The 20118-nt window shown below is 38.4% G+C and overlaps 1 protein-coding gene across 1 annotated transcript; it reads right to left on the bottom strand.

Annotated features, from left to right (window-relative positions):
* Positions 1 to 1054: 1054 nt before the first annotated feature.
* Positions 1055 to 13631, bottom strand: LOC144666036 (uncharacterized). The gene is made up of 10 exons (XM_078527391.1): positions 13566 to 13631; positions 12325 to 12376; positions 8213 to 8419; positions 7084 to 7269; positions 6379 to 6621; positions 5582 to 5761; positions 3950 to 4207; positions 3157 to 3320; positions 2549 to 2777; positions 1055 to 2029 (listed from the first exon to the last, which is right to left on the bottom strand). Exons 1-10 carry the CDS (start codon positions 13578 to 13580, stop codon positions 1722 to 1724), a joined length of 1842 nt encoding a protein of 613 aa, XP_078383517.1. The 5' UTR covers positions 13581 to 13631; the 3' UTR covers positions 1055 to 1721.
* Positions 13632 to 20118: the final 6487 nt, after the last annotated feature.

The raw sequence follows: 20118 nt of genomic DNA, 5'->3' as shown, positions 1-20118 counted from the left end.
GCAGTATAGTGCTGCGATAGAATTTTTCTCTGTAAAACACGTTGGCGAGTTTTAGGAAAATTTATGAAATTGCTCACCAAAATTGCATTGGTTGAAAACGCTAAAAGCCGTTGGCCATTTTTAAACATCTTTTCTTCTTAAACGTCCAAAGTCGTCTTGTTTGAGAGAAAAAGCAAGTGCAGGGAATGATGGAAAGGATCATACTTCGAGTCTTTCTTCGCAATTTTCTCATAAGAGAAGACTGGGGACGAGTCAGTCTTTTCTTCCAGGTTTATACTTCCATAAAAGGAATGCTAGCCGCCATGCTGTGACGTGCTGCGCACATGCAATTTCCTGTTTTGTTTTTTCTTTGTGCAGCGGAGAGGAGCAGGAGTGGTGCAGTGGCAAGAGGTCCGACAGCTAAATTAGTACATGCGCAGTGCATGGCATGCTCAAATGGATTGCAGAAAAATTATCTGGGATGTTACATTTTAATCTTAACGAGTCGACAGGATACGGTACTAGTTTAATACTCTAAGGGACGGACCATTATTTTCTTGGGAGGGGGGGATGAAAAATCTTCCTCTGCAAACTTTTTTTTTAGTTTACGCACCTCTGCAAACATTTTTTTTCGAAATTCTTACTATTTTTTGTTATACATATCGTGTTTGCAAACAATTTATTTTGTCTTTCCAGGCCCTGCAAACAATTTTTTTCAATATGTTTCATCCCCCCCCCTCCAAAAAAATAATGGTCCGTCCCTAAAATCGCTCATATCGCGATGAAACATAGTGGAAAGACAATTTCCAGCTAGAAAGTCTTTTCCTCAGGTTACTTCCTAAAAAGGAATGCCAGCCGCCATGTTGTGACGTGCTGCGCACATGCAATTTTCCATGCTGTTTTGTTATTTTTTGTTATTTTTGTGCAGCTGAGTGGAGCAGAGGTGGCGCAGTGGTGAGAGCGCTGTGCATTGCAGAAAAATTATCTTGGAGCAGAAAAGGAATCTAGGGGCATTTAATACCTTGTAACCCTCTTAGCGAGTCGACAGGGTAAATATTCTAAAGTCGCGGCTCAAATCGCTACGAAACACCACGGGAAGACAAGAAATAGCACCAAGTAATGTTTTATAAACTTTATTTAGTGAAAACAACGTTAGCAGGCTTGTGACGATTTTAAGAAAGTTTTTAAGTTTCCCTATATAACATTTGTCGACAGGAATGTCTGTCATTGTCAGATGAAATGCTTAATTTGGATTTGATGTTTTCATCCTTAAAGCCAAAGTTATGACAATAGGTGAGAGGGGGTTCTTAAATCCGCCGATTAGGGCTGTTCGTCGAACAGCGAACTTATTCACTCCCCCCCCCCCCCCCTTGAAAGGTGTAGAATAACAAAAATAAAACAATGACAAAAACAACAACGTTTTTGCACCAACTATTTCTGAGCATTAAAAAGACGGCAGTTACATGTCCATACGTTGCCTGTTCTCTGGAAACGGCGTAAATTGGAGTAGTAATCCCCGTAAAAAAGAAAATGTTTTTTTAAGTTACTGGTTAAGGGAATACTCACATTTTCTTTTGAGTACTTTGCTACAGGTGTTTCTTAATTAAATGAAAGTCAGTGGTGTACATATGGTACCCGCCGTTTTAACACAGAACTGCATCACTGGCTTATAAATGTAAAAATGTAAAAAAAAAATGTTTTTGATCATTTATATTACAAACAACTGCCAGTTCAATTAAAAGTCAGTTCATATCATTGTCACTAATAATAATCAGTCCCTCGACCTTCTCATGATACTCATTCCCAGCTCTCTCCTCCAAGCTATCGGGGTCACGTGACCTAGTGCTATTGTTAATTTCACAAACGCCACTGTCGCGCTGGTAGTTAAATGATGCGCATGCCTTCTCTACGAGACAATGAACCATGCACTTCCACGTGGTACCCACGTGATCTTCCTTATTAATCACGTGACCCACCAATGCGTACTGCTTCCCGTTTTGAGATGTGACATGTCGGAATACAGCACTGTTGTACTTTACTGCGGCTTTCTCTGGAAGTCAAACAAAAGTGCATTTAATGATTATCAAATATTGTTGTTGCACCATTAAGGGTTTAAAACCAAGCACCTGACGGACGCTTGCTGTCTGGTGGTTCTTTTCATAGTGCCCATAGTAGACAGAATCTGCGATTTTAATAATTATAATACTTTTATTAACGTTTCAGTTACTTTAGCCGAGGTAGAAACCTCTACTGAAAGGAGTCACCTACCTAAAAAGAATTACAAAATCTAAGAATGAGATAAATTAGCAGTCCTATGAATGGTAGTCTAGCCCCAGTCCAGATAGTTGGTATATGGTAAACATACGAATTGAAATAAATCTTTTGCTTGAACGTGGAGTGCGTGAAAAGGAATAAGAAATTAAATTGGATTAAGATGCGAACGGGCAAAAATAATTGACAACAAAAGTTAGAGTTAAAGCTTCCAGGTGTTCTAAAACAGACTATTCAAATTTGAGGGCAAACATCATTGACACAAATGCTGCTACGTGTCCAATCGCTTGGTCTTTACCTGTACAATATCTGGCTTTCATTTCAAACGTTGTCGGTTGAAGCTTGTACACATGGTAGCCATAACAATCTCTGACGTGAGCCAGCAGTTCTGCAAAACAGCAGTTGTCATCCCAACTGAAACACACTGTTCGTTGCACAACGTTATCGTCAATAGTGGGATGACCTCCACGAAGCCAGCCTGGAGCCTGGGTTCCACACGTCAAAGGATCCTGACAGGAGTCTGGTAACTAATAAACGAAAATGTTTCATAGTCAGCAATTTTCAAAATATCTCGTTTTAAATTTATTGACTGTATAAAACCTCAGTTCTAGCTACGGAAAAGAGAATTAAGCTAATGCAGAATTAGCATTAGGAATTTATGTTTTATAATTATGATTCCATTTTTTATTGCGTGAACGTTAATTCAGATTAGTGTAAATCGGTTTTCGTAGAATAACTAGCTACTTAAGATTTATAACACGTTTAAAAGCCTTGATTTAATCATGTAATCTTTCCATATATTTATAACAGCACTAAAAGCACTGAAAGGGTTTCATCAAAATAATTGATAGAAATATGATGAAATTGGAGACCAACAACACCAGACCAACATAAGGCACAACAAACCTTCATTGGTTCTCTGGTCACGTGATCAACAAAACGATACCAGTGGGCTGGAGATATGTCGCTGTCGTTTAGTGGCGCCCGCGATACATTGTTCTGCAGTTGACTAAGAACTGTCCTCGCGTCATTCATGATGTCGGTGAAGTCAGTGCACATCGAAAACCGGTCTGCAAAAGGAAACAAACATGAAGTTGAATTTTCCATTTAGGATCAATATTTCCACAATGGTCGGTTGACCATTTAAATAAGTTTCCCGACAAATTATTACCGTGTTATTTAGTAAGTAAGTAAGTAAGTAAGTAAGTAAATAAGTAAGTGACTTTAATATAAATATAACGTTATAACGAACAATATTCTTCGCGCCAGTTATAGTAAAATTTGGAAAAAGTTGGAAAACACCCTGATATAACGAAACCTCGTTTAATATAGCGAATATTAGTCTATTGGCCCTTCGTTATATCGAGGTTCCACTGTAACAAGGAACCCAATTTGGGCGTGGTATGGTCGTTTTATGGTGGTTTAAAGAAACAGTTTAAATGTGTCGAGTTGACTCCATTCACCCTCTAAATCGACCGAGCCCGGCTGACATGTAGTTTTTGTTTTCACGGTCAATGTGGTTGTTGTTCTTTTTTAGTTTTTTTTGTTCTTTGTTGGTTTTTTGGTTGATAAAAACTGTGTTATACGCCTGGCTACAGCTGCAAAACCATACATGGCAGAAAATGCGTCCCGAAACAGTTATTGTACTGGTTAAGGGCTCGAAGAGTGGGCCAAAACTTAATGTGCGGTAACAACTTACTTTTTACGTTCAAAATGAACCTGTGGTAATCCGAACCATGTGTGTTGCTGACCACGCAGTCGATCACTGAACCATTATCATCTCGTTTGACATTTGTTAGATTTAACGTCATATCGGGTGAACTGCTTTGTAGTATGACATCATTTTTCACCCAAGCTACCAACGGTTCAGGATACCCAAAAGGCTCTGGGCAGCGTAGAGTTGCAACACTGTCCTCATATACGTCTATTGTCTCAATTGTCTTCGTTTTGTAAGATGCTGTTGAGGAATTATATTGATTATTATTTCAGATGCTTAATTTCGCGCAGAAATTGATTTTTTCCGTCCTTCTGAGAAATATTTCAGTCCACGTGGCGTAAAGGTTTATGCTTTGATGATTTTTTTTATGTTTTATCTCTTTCATTAAGTTAAACTGTCCACTATCTGGTAGCCTTTTTTTCGCTCTATCACTAAAAGTGATGGAAGAGAGGAAGTACATACATACATACATACATAATAACATACATACATACATACATACATACATACATACATACATACATACATACATACATACATACATACATACATACATACATACATACATACATACATACATACATACATACATACATACATACATACATACATACATACATACATACATACATACATACATACATACATACATACATACATACATACATACTTTATTTGAAAACAAAGGTCTATAAAGATGGCAGCCTAGGGCTGATGTGGACCTTTAAAACTTAATTACAGATAAAAAATAGAAAATAACTTATACAGATTCTTTATATTCTTTTAAAATTTCATGACATTACTAAAAATATACATAACATGAAGTGGCAGTTCTTGTTTGTATTGCGCCGCCAAAAGTCACAGAGCGGAGAATGAGGGTGAGGGACTGGACTAAGCAAACTGCGTCAAACGGAATTGGTGCCTCGATTTTCATGCTTTTCTGGAGAGTCTTGTAAGAAAAGAGATTTCTTGATTCGTCCTAACACATCTGCCAGAGTTTTCCGTGAATTTCGTGGAAGCTTTTGTGTTATATCGAACATGAGCAGACTTGTGTTTTCTGCCACATAACTAACACAGCACGTGATCAAAATTGAAGTTAAGAGATGTCCAGTCCCCTAGAGAGAGAATATTTGGGTACCAAATAGTGAAAAATACCAGCATCACCCGCCAAGCCTTGGACTGGAACCCTCAGGGAAAAGGGGAAGACCAGCTCTGACATGGATAAGAACTTTACCAGCAGAACTAAGGACCATCGCATGACCTTAGAGGAGGCAAAGAAGACAGCTCAAGATCGGGAAAGATGGAGGCTAGTAGTCAAGGCTCTATGTTCCAGAACTACGAGGAACGAAGAGGAATAAGTCAAAGTAAATAGTGAAAAAGTAATTTGTCTTTAATTTGGAGGAGCAATTGTACAAGAAATGGTGTTTGATAAAAGAGAATTTGTCTTTTATGTATCATTATTTCGCCAATCTCAATTCATGGGATAGAGGTTGAAGGGTATGGGAGCATTGCAGTATTGTTTGTGCAATCAGTGATACCGTTATTATCATCACGGCACTTGTAAAATAATCATATGAATCATGCCCAATCAATCATCATGGCGTGTTTTCTTACCTCTGCTTTCAGAATAAACTTCCACTTCACACAACGTCAAGAACTTGCCGGAACCCAGGAGTCTGATATTCAAGTATCTCCCAGTCTTCCTCGGTTTGCAGTAAAACGAGGCTTTGAACAAAGTGGCCATGCTATACAATCCACCACATCTGGGATTTAAATTGCCATTGCTGTTGTCACCTTGGAAAAATATACATTAAATAATATTTGTTGTGTAGCATGGTCTTTTGGTAGACTGCAAAACAGTCGCACTTTTTGCGAACATGTTCGGTCTGGCGCCAATGTCAAAACGGAGAGTTAGACTGGGGACAGACGTAAAGACCGAGCGCGTTCGCAAAAATTACGACTATAATGTAAAACAAACAAATCAATCTTATGCGATTCATGGAGAAGCAAGTAGAACGTAGTCAGAACTCAGTCAAGATCGTTGCTACTACCAAATTTCATCATCATCATTATCATTTATTAGCCACTTTAGAATTAACAATTTTTTATTGAATTGACCAAAAGTTTGTGAAGATTACAAATATTATTATTTTAGGAGAGCTTCTATATTATCATTAGCAGAAACTACAACAATCATAAATAAGAAACAATTAATACATGTGCAGACCAGTTAACAAATGTCTTAATTTATCTGATACTTAACAATAATCCTGCGAAACGCGCGAAATATTATGCGCATAAGCTTGTTGAAAAATTTAAGTCAGAGTATGTCAATCTTCCATGAATTCAGAAAAACGCCAAAAGATTTGTATGAATCCTTTTTGAATGAAAACGAAATAGTAACTCCTTACCAACTCGAATTTCTATGTCGGAAAGTCTGGCTTGACCGCTTATTCTGTTAACAAGAAACACCTCTGAAACCGACTGACTGGATCCCAGGTCTACGCGCCACCAAGGATCTGTCGCTTCAGCTGTGTGTGAACAACTAAGCCCGTTGCTAAAATCTCCATCAGAATTCCCATCCACAGCTCTACCCGGAGAACCACCGCAGCATTGTGAAGATTGAGATGCTGATTTCTGAAGAGCCACGTTAACTAATGAAATGAAATGAAAAAAAATCAGATAAACAACACTCGACCAATAGTGGTAGTAGTAGTTCGCCCCTCACTCCTTCTCAGGAGCATAGGCCATCAACAGTCTTTCTCCATAGCCTCCTGTTTTGTGCATCTCTCTCTAGCTGGTTCCAACCCGTTCCCATGGACTTGATCTCTGCTCCTAGAGAACGTTTCCCGGTGTTCCATGGTCGACCTTTCTTTCAACTCCCTTGAGGATTCCAATAAGGCTTATTTTATTTGTATGTGGACAGGATATGGTCTCCATCAATCAATCAATCGATCAATCAACCAGTCCATCAATAACTCAATCAATCAATCAATAAAAAAAACAATAAATCAGTCCATCAATCAACCAACAACCAGCAATCCTTCAATCAATCAATCCAATCAATAAATCACAGTTCAAGCTTAGCATATAATTATAATGACAGCTATAGTTACCTGTGGGATTTGGATTCACTAACACTTCACATATCTCCAGTATCTTGTTGTCGCCCGCGATACGAATGTTTACATATCGACCCCGGATGCCAGGCGCACAATGGTAGGAGATTACTTGTGATGACGTCATAGTGTTAAGGCCGCCACACTGTTGATTTGAGTTCCCTTCGTCATCAAGACTGTCTCCTGGGGAAAAGAGAAAACAAGAACAACACTTTAAGATACTGAAAATATAGAACTCTTCTTTAAAATAATAAAGGTTTTTAAAGCGGACGTGCAAAATTAATATTTTATTTAAACTGTTTTTATGAGAACTAATTTAGGCCTTAAAGAATGTCCACAATAAGCTTCGTAAGCTAAATACCCGACACCAAGTAAAGTTATTCACTCGTTGACCGCAAACTTTATTGAATGTTGGGTTTTTCACAGTTTTTGGCGATAATCCCGGTTAGGCTATTAAGCTAAATCCTGCATAATTTTCAACAACCGTGTATTGGCCTAAATAGAGAACTTGTAAAGAAATGAGTAAAACAAACATTTAATTAAATCGATAACTGAAAAATGGAATTTGGTTCACTGGGACTGGAAATCACAAGCAAAAAATGGGACTGGGATTTGGGCAAAAACCAGAGGTCAAAAATGCCAATTTACACCAAAACCCAAAACTATTTATCAAGCTTGAAAAATACGATTGATTTTCTGATTCCCTTCCCCCATCCCGTTAGTCCCTTTCCCTAACTACTTAGGGACGAACCATTGTTTTCTTGGAGGGGGGGGATGAAAAATGTTCCTCTGCAAACTTTTTTTTTTAGTTTATGCACCTCTGCAAACATTTTTTTTCGAAATTCTTACTATTTTTTGTTATACATATCGGATTTGCAAACAATTTATTTTGTCTTTCCAGGCCCTGCAAACAATTTTTTTCGATATTTTTCATTCCCCCCCTCCCCCGCCCTCCAAAAAAATAATGGTCCGTCTCTTAGTACTGTAAGTGTTATTTCTGCTATATATTTGAACTTCTGTAAGGCTGGGTTCACACCATAATCCTTAGACACGAAAAAAGTATGTTGGGTGCTCCCACTAGATATTATTCTATGTGGTTTAGCTTTCTGCTTTAAAAGTCACCAACCGATTCTTATCTCAAAGTTCGTTATTCCGTTTGCTCCGCTAGTAATCTTCACTTCCTCCACAATGTAACTCATCTCCAGATCCACTCGCCACCAGGGGTCCGTTAGTGGACTGGTCGCTGCACACGTTTGTGGATTGCCGTCCACAGCTAATGCAGCTGTGACGTCACCATCCGGTATGCTTGCTGGTTGTCTTAATGCCAAGTTACCTGAGTAGAGAGTTCATAGCATAACATCTCTGCCACAAGCAAAAGATTAAGTTTATCGAAGATAACTAGCAGATAGGTTCAGTCTGTGAGCATTGTTTGCATTTAAGCATAAGCGTTAGCCGTGTCTAAGACTCAGAAGTTAAGCTGTCCATTTATAAGACGGGACTGAAGGGGTAAAATGGCAACTGGGAAATGCCTATTTTTTCACTTGAAAAATAGCATTTGGGTCACTGGGACTGGACTGGGAATCTTAAGCAAAATATGGGAATGGGACTAGGCCTTTCTCGATTATGCTAGCATTTTTTTCGGCATTTTTGGGAAAACGAGCATTTATTTCGTTTTTTCTTCAAAAAAGAATTGCTAGCATTTTCTGTCACTTTTCATGACTGTGATCCAGATTTTCAGCACTCAGAACTCAGAAGGATAAGTAATCCTAAAGTTTCACAATTTTGATTACATAATTTGATTGTTTTCTGTCTGTTTCGACTGTTTGTGCGTTGTGTTACTTGTGTACTTGTGTTGTGTTACTTGTGTGTGTGTTTTTTTTTATTTTTTATTTTTTTTTAAATAAAATTTATTATTATTATTATTATTATTATTATTATTATTATTTTTTTATAAACAAACAATTATTAAGCATTTTTTAAGGAAATCAGGCATTATTTTAGCATTTGTTTTGGCTTTATGCGAGAATTTCTAGTAGCATTAAATGCCAGTTTTACTAGCATAATCGAGAAAGGCCTAAATGGGACTGCGATTTGGGCAAAAAGTAAAAATTTGGGCTGGAAAATGGGATTTATGCACCCTTCAGGATCCTCATTTAACGACGACACAAAATTCATAGAGACAGTCATTCCTATTTCTCACAAAAAAGAATCCCCTTTTAGTCAACAACGGTCTCAGGCCCACACTAAGCCGGATAAATTTGAAAACGCATCTTTTTTTCTTCCCTTTGGCCAACCGTCCACACTAATTCGGATAAATTGTCCACCGAAACGGGACGCTCTTTTAAGAAAACGCCGGCTTTGTGTTTTTGTGTGGACGGAAAAAATTTTGAAAACGGAACTTTTCGAAAACGCGTTTTTCGAAGTGGGTATTTGAAAACGCATATTATCCGACGGAAAATATTTTATAGAGGGCGTTTTAAAATTTATCCGTTTTCCAATTTATCCGGATTAGTGCGGACAGAGCCTCAGAGCTAGAAGAAAGCGACAGGGTGTTAATTACATCTTGTAATTCTAACAAAAAGTACGAATAAATAAATAGAATATTTAGCAGACGTTGCGTGCTCTAGTGGTTAGCGCGCTGAACTTGTAATCCCGGGGGGGTACTCCCATATGTGGCCTATATAGGTATGTGCCGCCCGATAGGGTATGGTTTTTGAGGTTCTCAGTCCTTAAATAGGGTATCATTTTTGCTCCTTTTGACAATGTGTTCCCGGTGTGATCCTTAGATAGGGTACCTAAATTTTATTAGCTAAAATAAACGCCCAGCTAAACGAAAAAAAGGTATCTTAAAACTGAATTTTCTGTTCAGGTATTAGGGCCGAATCGCACTAGCGGACAAGTTTTAAATGTCATAACATTTTTTACAAAAACAAAATTGTCGCGACAAGTCAGAGACATTTTGAAGAAAACAAAAGGTGTAATTATTAGTACAATAGCTCTGCACGTGCTTCTGCCATCCCTGTACATTTCTCAGCACGGCCGTCTTGGGCAAACATCAAATATGCAGTACAACGCGGTAAAAAAATCTAAAACAATTGGCATTTAAAGTACGCGTTCTCATACAGTAGAATAATGAGTCGTCTCAAGATAACTTTTTCTTTTCTCATTCTTACATTTGGCCGAAACACTTCACTTATAAATATGCTTTGCCTCTCGCGAAAAGATTTTGCGGCTGCATTACAGTGCATACTATCCCAACAACTTTTGAGTGCGTGTTGTTTTTCGGTGCAATTTGGGCCAAACACAATAGCCAATTAACAACGTATTGTTATCTGGCATTACGAGGGGCATGGGAATGCGACTTGTCATGAAAAGTCCCGCCTTGAGGCAGGACTTCGGCCCCTTTGATGATTTGTCCGTTTTGACAAAATTTGCCCTTGTCCAACAAGTCGTTCGCACTTGTTTTTGCAATTGTTTGACAACATCTATCGCGCGTGCAACGCGGACCAATCATAAGACAACTGCTTCTTTGTTTTCCTGAAATGTTGGACAAGTTCTAGGTCTCAAAAAACGCAATCGCACTTGTTTTCTGTGACAAGTGACACGTTAATGATGAAATCTATCAATTGTTACAAAATTTGTCCGCTAGTGCGATTCGGCCCTTAGTAAAGCGATTTTATAAAGATTTGTGTCTTGTCGTGCGCGGTTAGCCGTTATTTGGGTCGTCACGGAATGCTTCTCCTCCCCTTGAATAGGGTGTCATTTTTCGGTTTTGGGCCTTAAAAAGGGTATCAATTTTCGCTTTCTTTATCCTTAAATAGGGTCAGGGTTTAAGAACCTTGGCGGCACACCCCTATCCGAAATTTATGGGAGTACCCCCCCCCCCCCCGGGCTTGTAATGCGGAGGTCCCTTATTCATCTCCTCGACACTTTGCATATAACCTACTGTTCTGTCTCCCACCAGCTGGAATTTTTAACAAAATCTGTTCTATTTATAACATTTGTTTGTATATTTGCTGTCGAGCCTTAGCGAGACAGCACATTATTCTTTTCTGTAGGGCGAAAAATCCAAAATTTTCTCGGATGTAAGATAGACTCGAAGCCTGCGCATTAGAGTATTATCCGGGACAGTTGAAACGACAATCACGCGCACATCACATGGCTGTCAACTTCGAAACGGATTTTTTTCTTCCGCTGTTTAGAAACGTCCGACATTCACAAAAACTAATTCTCCGCTTCTACAAGCTTACGAAGGTGTTTATAATAGCAAAAACCTCTGTAGTCAATGAAACAATACACGATTTAGACTAAATCGATGCGAAAGCTTTTGTTTGATCTCGTGAATAAACACGCGCCGACAAGAGTGATTTTATCTTTCGAAGCGTCGCGACAAGGTTTACGAAATTGTTTCTAACAGTAAAAAAACCCTGTACTCAAAGAAAAATAATGTGATTTAGCTAGAAACGATGCACCGAGTATGCTTGCTACATTTTTGCGAGCGAATTTTCTTGTTTCATCATTGAATAGAAACACGCGCCGACAACTGCGGATTTTATCTTCGATGTTTGAGAAGCGTCGCGACAAGAAACAAATCTCCGCTTCTACGAGGGTTTCGAAGGTGTTAACAACAGTGAAAATCTCCCCAGTCAAAGCAGTCAAAGAAACAAATACGCCGAGTATTCTTGAGCGAAAGATAATCACGCGAGGGAAAGTGATTGTCTGTTGATATTAAATTAACACACTCCGAAAAACGTGATTTCATATTTCGTTCTATCGAAAGCCGGTCACGACAAAAATTATATCTCTGCGTCCACGATGCAAAAAGTTAATTTAAGTGGCGGAAGACTCTTTTCAACCACTTTCCCCACCCAGCAAACAACAAAGCCTTTTCAGCAATTTCCCAGTGTGGGTCAAACAACTCCGTTAACCTTACGATTGGGCCATTTTTCAATAACACCACTTGCTGTATTAATTATTACAAATCATTAGCTAGGTCCTACTCTGGACACCCCTACCCTCCAAAGTTCAAAAACTATCCAGACCTGTTGACTGTTCAATTCAATTAGCAAAGAAGTGCTAAATGCATTGAGACTTAAATAAAATAAAGCGAGTACTTCTACAGCCCCTTGAAAGGTATGTTGTTAGATGGCTGTCTGCCGAAAAAGGTAAAACTAGGTCCTATGAGATTTTATTTTCAGCGCAATTTCCATTTAATTATTCTTTCACAAACATACATACCGGCAGTTACTGTGAAGGAAACAAAACTCAAAACTATTCCAGTGATCACCACCTGAAACATGAGGATAGATTAACCTTTCTAACTAAGACTGAGATCTAAGAAAAAACCTATTGTGGACAGATTCACCTACTCAATAATGAACCAATCCCTCTATTTTTCTGTCGCCCCAGGAATCGCGCGGAAGGGTGACTTGGTTTTCAATTCATCAATTAAATTAACTACGTTGTTACTCGAGCAAGAAACCAAGGAGACTGCCTATTTGGGGCTTGAAATGCGGGGTAATTAATTAACTTGAGAAGATCTAGAACAATAATCTCAACAGTAAGAAACAATAGCGGGAGTAAGAACATTGCAAATCCGGCAAATTGAAGGGAAATGGTATCATACGACGGTTTATTCGATCAAAATCACGTGTCACATTTGAACTGCGGTTTTTGCCACATTTGATCCCGCTCCGTCAAGATTGCCTTAACTGCACAATAGCACGATAAATATTTAATAATCAATTTCAACTACACTATAGGACAAACTTTTGAATTGTAAAATCCTACATCCCTGTTTCAGTCGTTGAAGCTACTCTAAGGCAAACTGCTATGATGTTCTTAATAGGGGTGGTCAATTCTTAGACACATTCAACCAAATTTTTACAATTTCAGTTAACAGTTATTCAATCTTTCAGCTGTGGTAAAAAAATACATGTGTTCGTTTCCCAACCCCCATTCAGACTTTCACTTTATAGTAAATGTTTCTAATATATCTTTTTTATATACTATATACAAGGCTAAAAAGAGTTAAAATGGTAAAATTAATATGATAAAACCAAACGTTTTCGGCTGTTTGCCATGATTATAAGTTTTGGTTTCGTTAACTTGAAGTTATTTTTAAAAATGATTGTACCACCTCAAGGCAATGTCTTTTGCTATAATGGGATTGCGTGAAAGTGGCGCTATTACGTTTAATCCCCTAAGTAGGGGTGTCGAATGGCAAATTCAATACTTTTTGAGACGGTGAGACTCCTATCTTTTCTGTGAGCTCCAGACTTTCTTAGCTTTGTAAAACGAAATCGAGACTTCGATCTACTTCGAGAAGACATCCCAAAAATTTTGAGACGACTAGACCCCTGAAATTTGGCTAAAATTCTGCGAGACGCGCATTTCTTGAAAGGACCATCCGCCATCCCTCTAAGTACCTCTTTTGCTTAAACACAATAAACATAACCTTTGCAAAGAATTGTACTTACACCAGGAAACTCCATCAGCGTCGGTGTTTAAATTCGTCCCGCATGAATGCAGCCTGAAGTTACCCTTGAAAGATGTTATGTATGTTTATATAAAAGTGATTACAAATTCAATATTCCCTCTGATTGATTGTCAAACTGATAAATTATTGATGGAGAGCACACAGCACTGTCATTTGTTTTCATATAAATTCGGAATATTAATCGAAATATTATCTCTCCTTGCTGACTGTCACACAGGATTCTCTTTTTTCTTGTCCCCTACCAACTTTTGGAAGTAGCCTTACTCGATATCCTTTTTGCCAGCATATTAACTGACTTATCCAACACTGCCAAAAGCTGTTTTCTTTTTAAGGTTTCTCTATTGAACAAGTACTTTTCCAAAACAAAAAAATGTAGACAGATAGAATGGATATGATTGGTTCTCCCATTGTTTTCTATTTGCTGAAAGAGCACAAAAGCGCGCGTTGATGTTTGGCTCATAAATTACACTGTATGGCAGCTACAGAAATGCCTTTTGGTCCGTACTTATTATCTCGACGTATTATCAATTAACCTTGAAAACATCACGTTTGTTCCACAATGCAGTTGACTCCCAATAACTCGAACTTCCAATAAAAGGTATTGGGGGAGATGGGAGCGAGTGACTGGAAATTAGGAAATATATTATTTGTTTTTTTCGCTTACATGCCACAATTTATCCCATCGGCGCTCGCGCGAATGTTCTCGTCCCAGGCCATTGCTGTTGAGCTACACAGCATGACAATTTGTTTCCTTCATGAATGACAACATTGTCGTTTTGCTCAAAGTGCGTGACATAATGATTGTGTGACATTCCCGTAAAAAAAAAAACAGCTTCACATGAACATTGGACCAGGAATTAAACCTAAAAGAGAGTCGCAAAGGTTAGTTCTAACGTACATGTACAAGTACAACACTGTAGCCGTTTGTACGAATTATTCACCTAGTGAAGAAAGCTTGAGCTTTTGCTATTATGTTGGTATTACAAGACTGTGGACTTCAAGAGATTGATATATAAACTGACGTCGTTTGATAACTAAAACGGCTGGCCTGGTATTTTGGGTGTTCCTGGCGCAAGTGAATCTCGTTTCTTGATAAGACTCAATAATTCGCGAGAAAGAAGCTCAAACATCAATCGTCGTAAATGTAATTGTTATCAATGTGTTCTTTCATTAATACGGTCATTCGATACCACATAGCTCTACATGACCGCATGTGACTGGGCCAGATCCCCGCCAGATCTGTCAGATAAATAATATTTAGTAGTTGAGTATAAAATCGGGAATTGCGATTACGCAGTGCTCAGTGTGGTTTGCTTTTAACTGATTAAAGGAAACATTAAAAAACTACCTTCGGACTGGCTAGTAATCGATAGCAAGTCAGCTGAATGCACATAGACTCTAAATATAGCCCCGGCATACAATGCAATGTAACCTGAATCAACATTTTGTCAACCTACGGGAGATATAGCACTGATTGTTTTCAAATCGTTCTAATGGGTTCTTAAATGGTTTGAATTTGTTTTAATGTAAATTCGTTATCTATAACAAAGGATCAATGCTTTTGTGTTTGCGTTTGTATACGAACAATCTTTCCGGAAAATCGTGGGTGAGCAGTTACTTTTAATTGTCTGGTTTATGTGCAAGTTTGACCTAAGTTTGTCGTATCGTCGCTTGCCCAAAAACCTCGCCTCTTTTACCACGAACAATTGCCATTTTGACTTTTTTCCACCCCGGATGTTGGACCAACAAGAACAAGCCATGACACCGTGCGTTGGAGTAAACTCCTCATGGGAGATATTTTTATTTCAACTGAATTTGTGAAATGTGCTTTGCCTAAGGTATATTGAAGCCATATATCAGCATACCGTAGAATTCCGGTTATAAGCCCTGGGCTTATACAACTTCGTAAGGGGTTTTGGGTGGGCTTATAAGCGGAGGGGCTTATATCCGGGAGGGCTTATAACCGGAATGAAAAAAACGTTTCAAAACGAGCCACGGGAGTGTTGATGGAAATACGTTTTTAAGTGAAAAACACATAATAAAGCAACATTTAGGTCTATTCAGTACTGTCATCTGGTAGAGGGGGGCTTATATCCGGGGGGGCTTATAACCGGATGTATTTTTTTGTTTCCAGGATGATGGGCCTATAACCGGGGGGGCTTATAAGCGGGGGGGCTTATAACCGGAATTCTACGGTATTGCAGGAAATAACCTTTGATGAGACGTTCTTTGTTTTCGCCGCTGCGAAAAAAAGAACGCCTGATCACTATTTGACAGTAAACATAACCGCTTTGGTCTTTAACTTTCGTTTAAATTTATTCATTATTAATATATGCTCGTTAGAGGGTTTTAAACTAATTACAACGCTAAATTGTTAAAATCTTTATATAAGTAAAAAGTATATGTTATTTGCCTAAAAACTATTTCAGCATATTTGAACGCGCTGGAACTAAAACGTTCTGCATAGAAATAATAACAAGGTTATTTACTTAAAGATGACATTAGAACCATGCTGCCGCATAACAAATTGTAACAATCCTGCTCAGTCCCTTCCATTTGAATCTAGGGCCGTAATTAAACACTAAAACAAACACATGGTAAAGCAGCTAATGAATTAAAATTAATGTTCTGTTCCTTTTGTTTCTTGCAGGGTGCGAGACAAATCAGTAGCACTGGAGTCTTTTCTACTGTAGCAGCTACTGTAGATAAGTGAAAGTTGCTTTGTATACGAGCCGCTGCACAGGGTACCCAGCCATGACAAGCGATTTGAAAGTACCAATCTGTGTGACAGGAATAGTTCTTTTCGTTATATTTTGCACAGTGGCTTCCGTTGCCAATGGCGTGCTCTTGATTGTACTGTATAAAGATCCTCTGAAATGCTTTAGGAAGCCTATAGTAGTGTACATAGCTGCACTGGCTCTGTTAGACTTCCTGAGCGGTTGCGTGACAGGAGCTGGCGTGACACATAATTACATTCTGTGCGCTTTGGGAAGAGAGAGTTCTTCTTCACTGGAGGGAACTAAGTTCGCAGCAGTTGCGGCGGAGTTCACAATCTGTACAGCAAATCTTTTAGCTGTTTTATTGTCGGTTGAAAGACTTTGCGCGGTGGCGTTTCCAATCCTCTATCGCCGAAAGTCAACCGTGCGCAGGAGTTTAATTTGGGTCGGATGCGGAGTGCTTTACACCTTAACGTTCACTCTGTCAGGTTTAGCAGGACCTCAATGGAAAAGAACACCACTGCGTTTTCACATGATCACTACAGTACCTTTTGTAACATTGATTGCAGTAAATATCGCGCTTGTATTTGCAATAAGATGGCAAAACAGGAAAACACAGTATCTGATGGAAAGCATGGAGGATGCAACCAACCCCTCTAGCTCTGAGTCCAAGCGAAGACAAAAAGAGAAAGCGTTGACAGTCACAACACAGTTAGTTGTCACATGTTTTGTGATATCTTTACTTCCTTATCTCGCCTTCATCTTCATGGGTCTCTATTTTCCCAGGTACCGAGAACAGGATTGGTTTTTCGCCTGTCGAAGATTTTTCCTTCCATTTGTGTACTTGAACCCGGCCATGAATCCATTGATCTTCAACTTCCGACTTGCGCACTTCCGGCGGACTTTTAGACTCGTTTTCATGCCACGCAATATTCGCCTCCAAGACATACAGCTCACCTCCTTTTCAAAGTCACGTTCACGTGACAAAGAAAATTGCACCTGTTGAGAAAGGAAATACAAATTTAAATATTTATTTTATAGAAAAGACGCAAAAGGACTTAAGCCTTCTTCTGACACCAAGAATCGTATGTTTGACAACAACACAGTTCCATCCTCGTACCCAGGGTCTTCGTTCCCTTTGACCAGCGGTCAGGAAACAAAACGTTTCTTCAAGCCTACGCAGAAGGGACGAAGACTCAAGGTACGAGAATGACACAGTTCTAGAACAAACCGGGCAAATACGCATGCCTAAACAAACTTCCTCTTTGCCTTCTAAGTTCGCACGCGATATTTTCAATGAGCCGGTAGAATGATTCAAGGAGTTGCAAGTTAATAACAGAAAATTGTTTTATGCAAAGACAACTTATTGCGCGCTTTGGGCAACTGCTGTGAAGGCACGAGACATGCACACTGGGTTCTAGTAATCCCAATTTCCAATAATGAGTTAATTATGGTATACACTTGTTGTATTACGAGTCCTACAAATATTTTCTTCTTTGTTGAATTAGTCATTTAGTATGAAGAATGAACAATCGGTTTTGAGCGGTATAAAGGTACATTTTATTAAGATTTTTTTAGGGGTAAATCTTTGATCCTATTATGCTAGTCGTGACTGGCGGTGCATCTTTAAACAGCTGTGTTTTTTAAATTATTCCACAACTATTAATAAATTCCATTTACAAACTAAAATGGGGGTGGTTAAAAAAAAAAGAAAATATACGGTTTGATGTGACTCAGGATTAGAAAGCGACCATTCTTCACGACTACATTCGGGGGTGGAAGGGAAATAATGAATAATGAATAACGGGCTAAAACAGAAAATGAATAAGGAATAATTAAGGTTCAATGATTGGAATAATGAATAAGTCATTTCTGGTAAAGGAATAATGAATAGTGGTTATTTACCGTGCTCAAACATTATCTTCTTATCTTCAGGCCAAAGAGAGGGTGGGACACTCAAAATAATGGCATGATGGCATCTAAAATAGTGCAAAACGTCTCCCAGAATGCCTAAAATAGCGTTTCTGGGGTTCAAAAAAATAAACATTTTCCCGGGGGAGTATGCCCCCCGGACCCCCCTACTTTGTTTTGTATCAAGCAGCATCAAGTCGATCCCAGTAACTATCTCGTTGCAATAGCTGACTCACAGTTATCGACGCAGTAACAATCACGTCCCATCAATGCACTACAGTATTTTTGTTATCACTTTAAACTGCAATTTTGTCTGATATTCGAAATTTAGCTCGATACGTTGTCATTTTTTTCGGGGGGGGGGGTCATATAAAAGATTAGGATTACGAGGGGGGCAGGGTAAAAATATCTGAAGCCTCGCTTTCGAAGTGCGAACTTGCAAATTTTGTCATGAAAGAATTTTCTAAGCAGCAAAGATGAAAAGAATACCAACGTGAATTTGCATGAAGGTGGCCGAAGGTAATTCGCGTAAACGAGGCTTGGTGCATGGTGGTGAATTTAAAGCATATGACGTTATCATGCATTTGAGCCCTATTTAGGCAATAGGGAATAATGAATAACAAGAAAAGTCTAAAAATTAATAATGAATAAGTCGTGAAAAATGTGAAGGAATAATGAATAAGTCAGTTCCGATAATTCCTCTTCCACCCCCGAGACTACATGCAGTCCAAAGGTACTGTTATGTTTCCCCAAGGTGTTATCAAAGTTATTATAGTTGATATTTGTTGTAGTAAGAGGATTATGAGTTAAAAGAATCCGTCTGTCAGCTGAAGACAGAATTGTTAATTACCTAGTGTTAGATTGGTGTAGACATAATAAAAGTAGAACATAGCACTTAGTATTAAATACGTTCTCGCAAACGTTTAAGAGTTCAAGAAAGTTCGAAAAATAATTTCTTACCACCACTTAAAAAACTTCGAATGTTGTATTTTATTGTCTCTTTGCAGAAAAAATTCTTTAGCTGGTATTTTCTAGAGATACCTATCAATTTACTAACTTACGCTAAAATATGGGCGATAGTTTCGCAGTGTCTGTTAACGCAGACTTTGTGTTTTTTAATTCTTCTGTTTTAGTTGGGCTCGCATGTTTGTTTTCTCAATAGCACTTATTTTGTTGCGTGCTCTACTTTACCTCAGTACAATAATGAGAATCCGTTTAGTCGTTCCTCTTTAGTTTCTGGATTCTTCGCTGGCTTGAAAAATGGCAATTACGAGTCAATTAACATTACGATTGAATTTTCTTTGAGGTTTTACTCACTATACCTTCTCTTAAATTGCTTGCAATATTTGAGTAAAAAAAAGAAAGCCGACGAAACACTCTCTTGAGTGTTTGATATATCTTTTTAATGAAAACAAAAAATACGGAGCGAACGGAGAAATAAAATCGTAAAAATCTATACTTATTAATACCTAATATCCAAACCTCCTTCACGGTTATTGTTTTCTTTGTTTTAACTTGATGAATTATTAATGAGTTCGAGAGCTTTAGTTGCAGTCTGTAAATCTTGAGGGCGGAAAGTCGTCATTCTTCTTATAGCCATCTATTTGTTTATTTCGAAAGAAAAAAACTTTAATTCCGCGAACCTAATATAAGTTCGTTCTTTGTACTCCGTAATTTATAAAAAGAACAGTTTTTTCTGTTTCTATCTCCGGTCATTCTGCCTTCAGTATTGCCCATTTTTTTGTGTGCCTACGGCTTTGACTGCCTCTTGCCCAGATCCTTCGATTTAAATAATTATTTTTTGCCATTGAACGTATTTTTGCATTAAATTGCAAATTATGCCAGAAAATGTCCATTTTGGGGGTTTCTTCAGATAAACGAGCGGCAGCTACCAATCATAACAAA

This window comes from Oculina patagonica, chromosome 9 (genome assembly GCF_052425735.1).
Source record: "Oculina patagonica isolate OP01 chromosome 9, crgOcupat, whole genome shotgun sequence".
In the NCBI taxonomy this organism is placed as follows: Eukaryota; Metazoa; Cnidaria; class Anthozoa; order Scleractinia; family Oculinidae; genus Oculina; species Oculina patagonica.
This window is presented reverse-complemented; position numbering and strand designations above follow the sequence as displayed.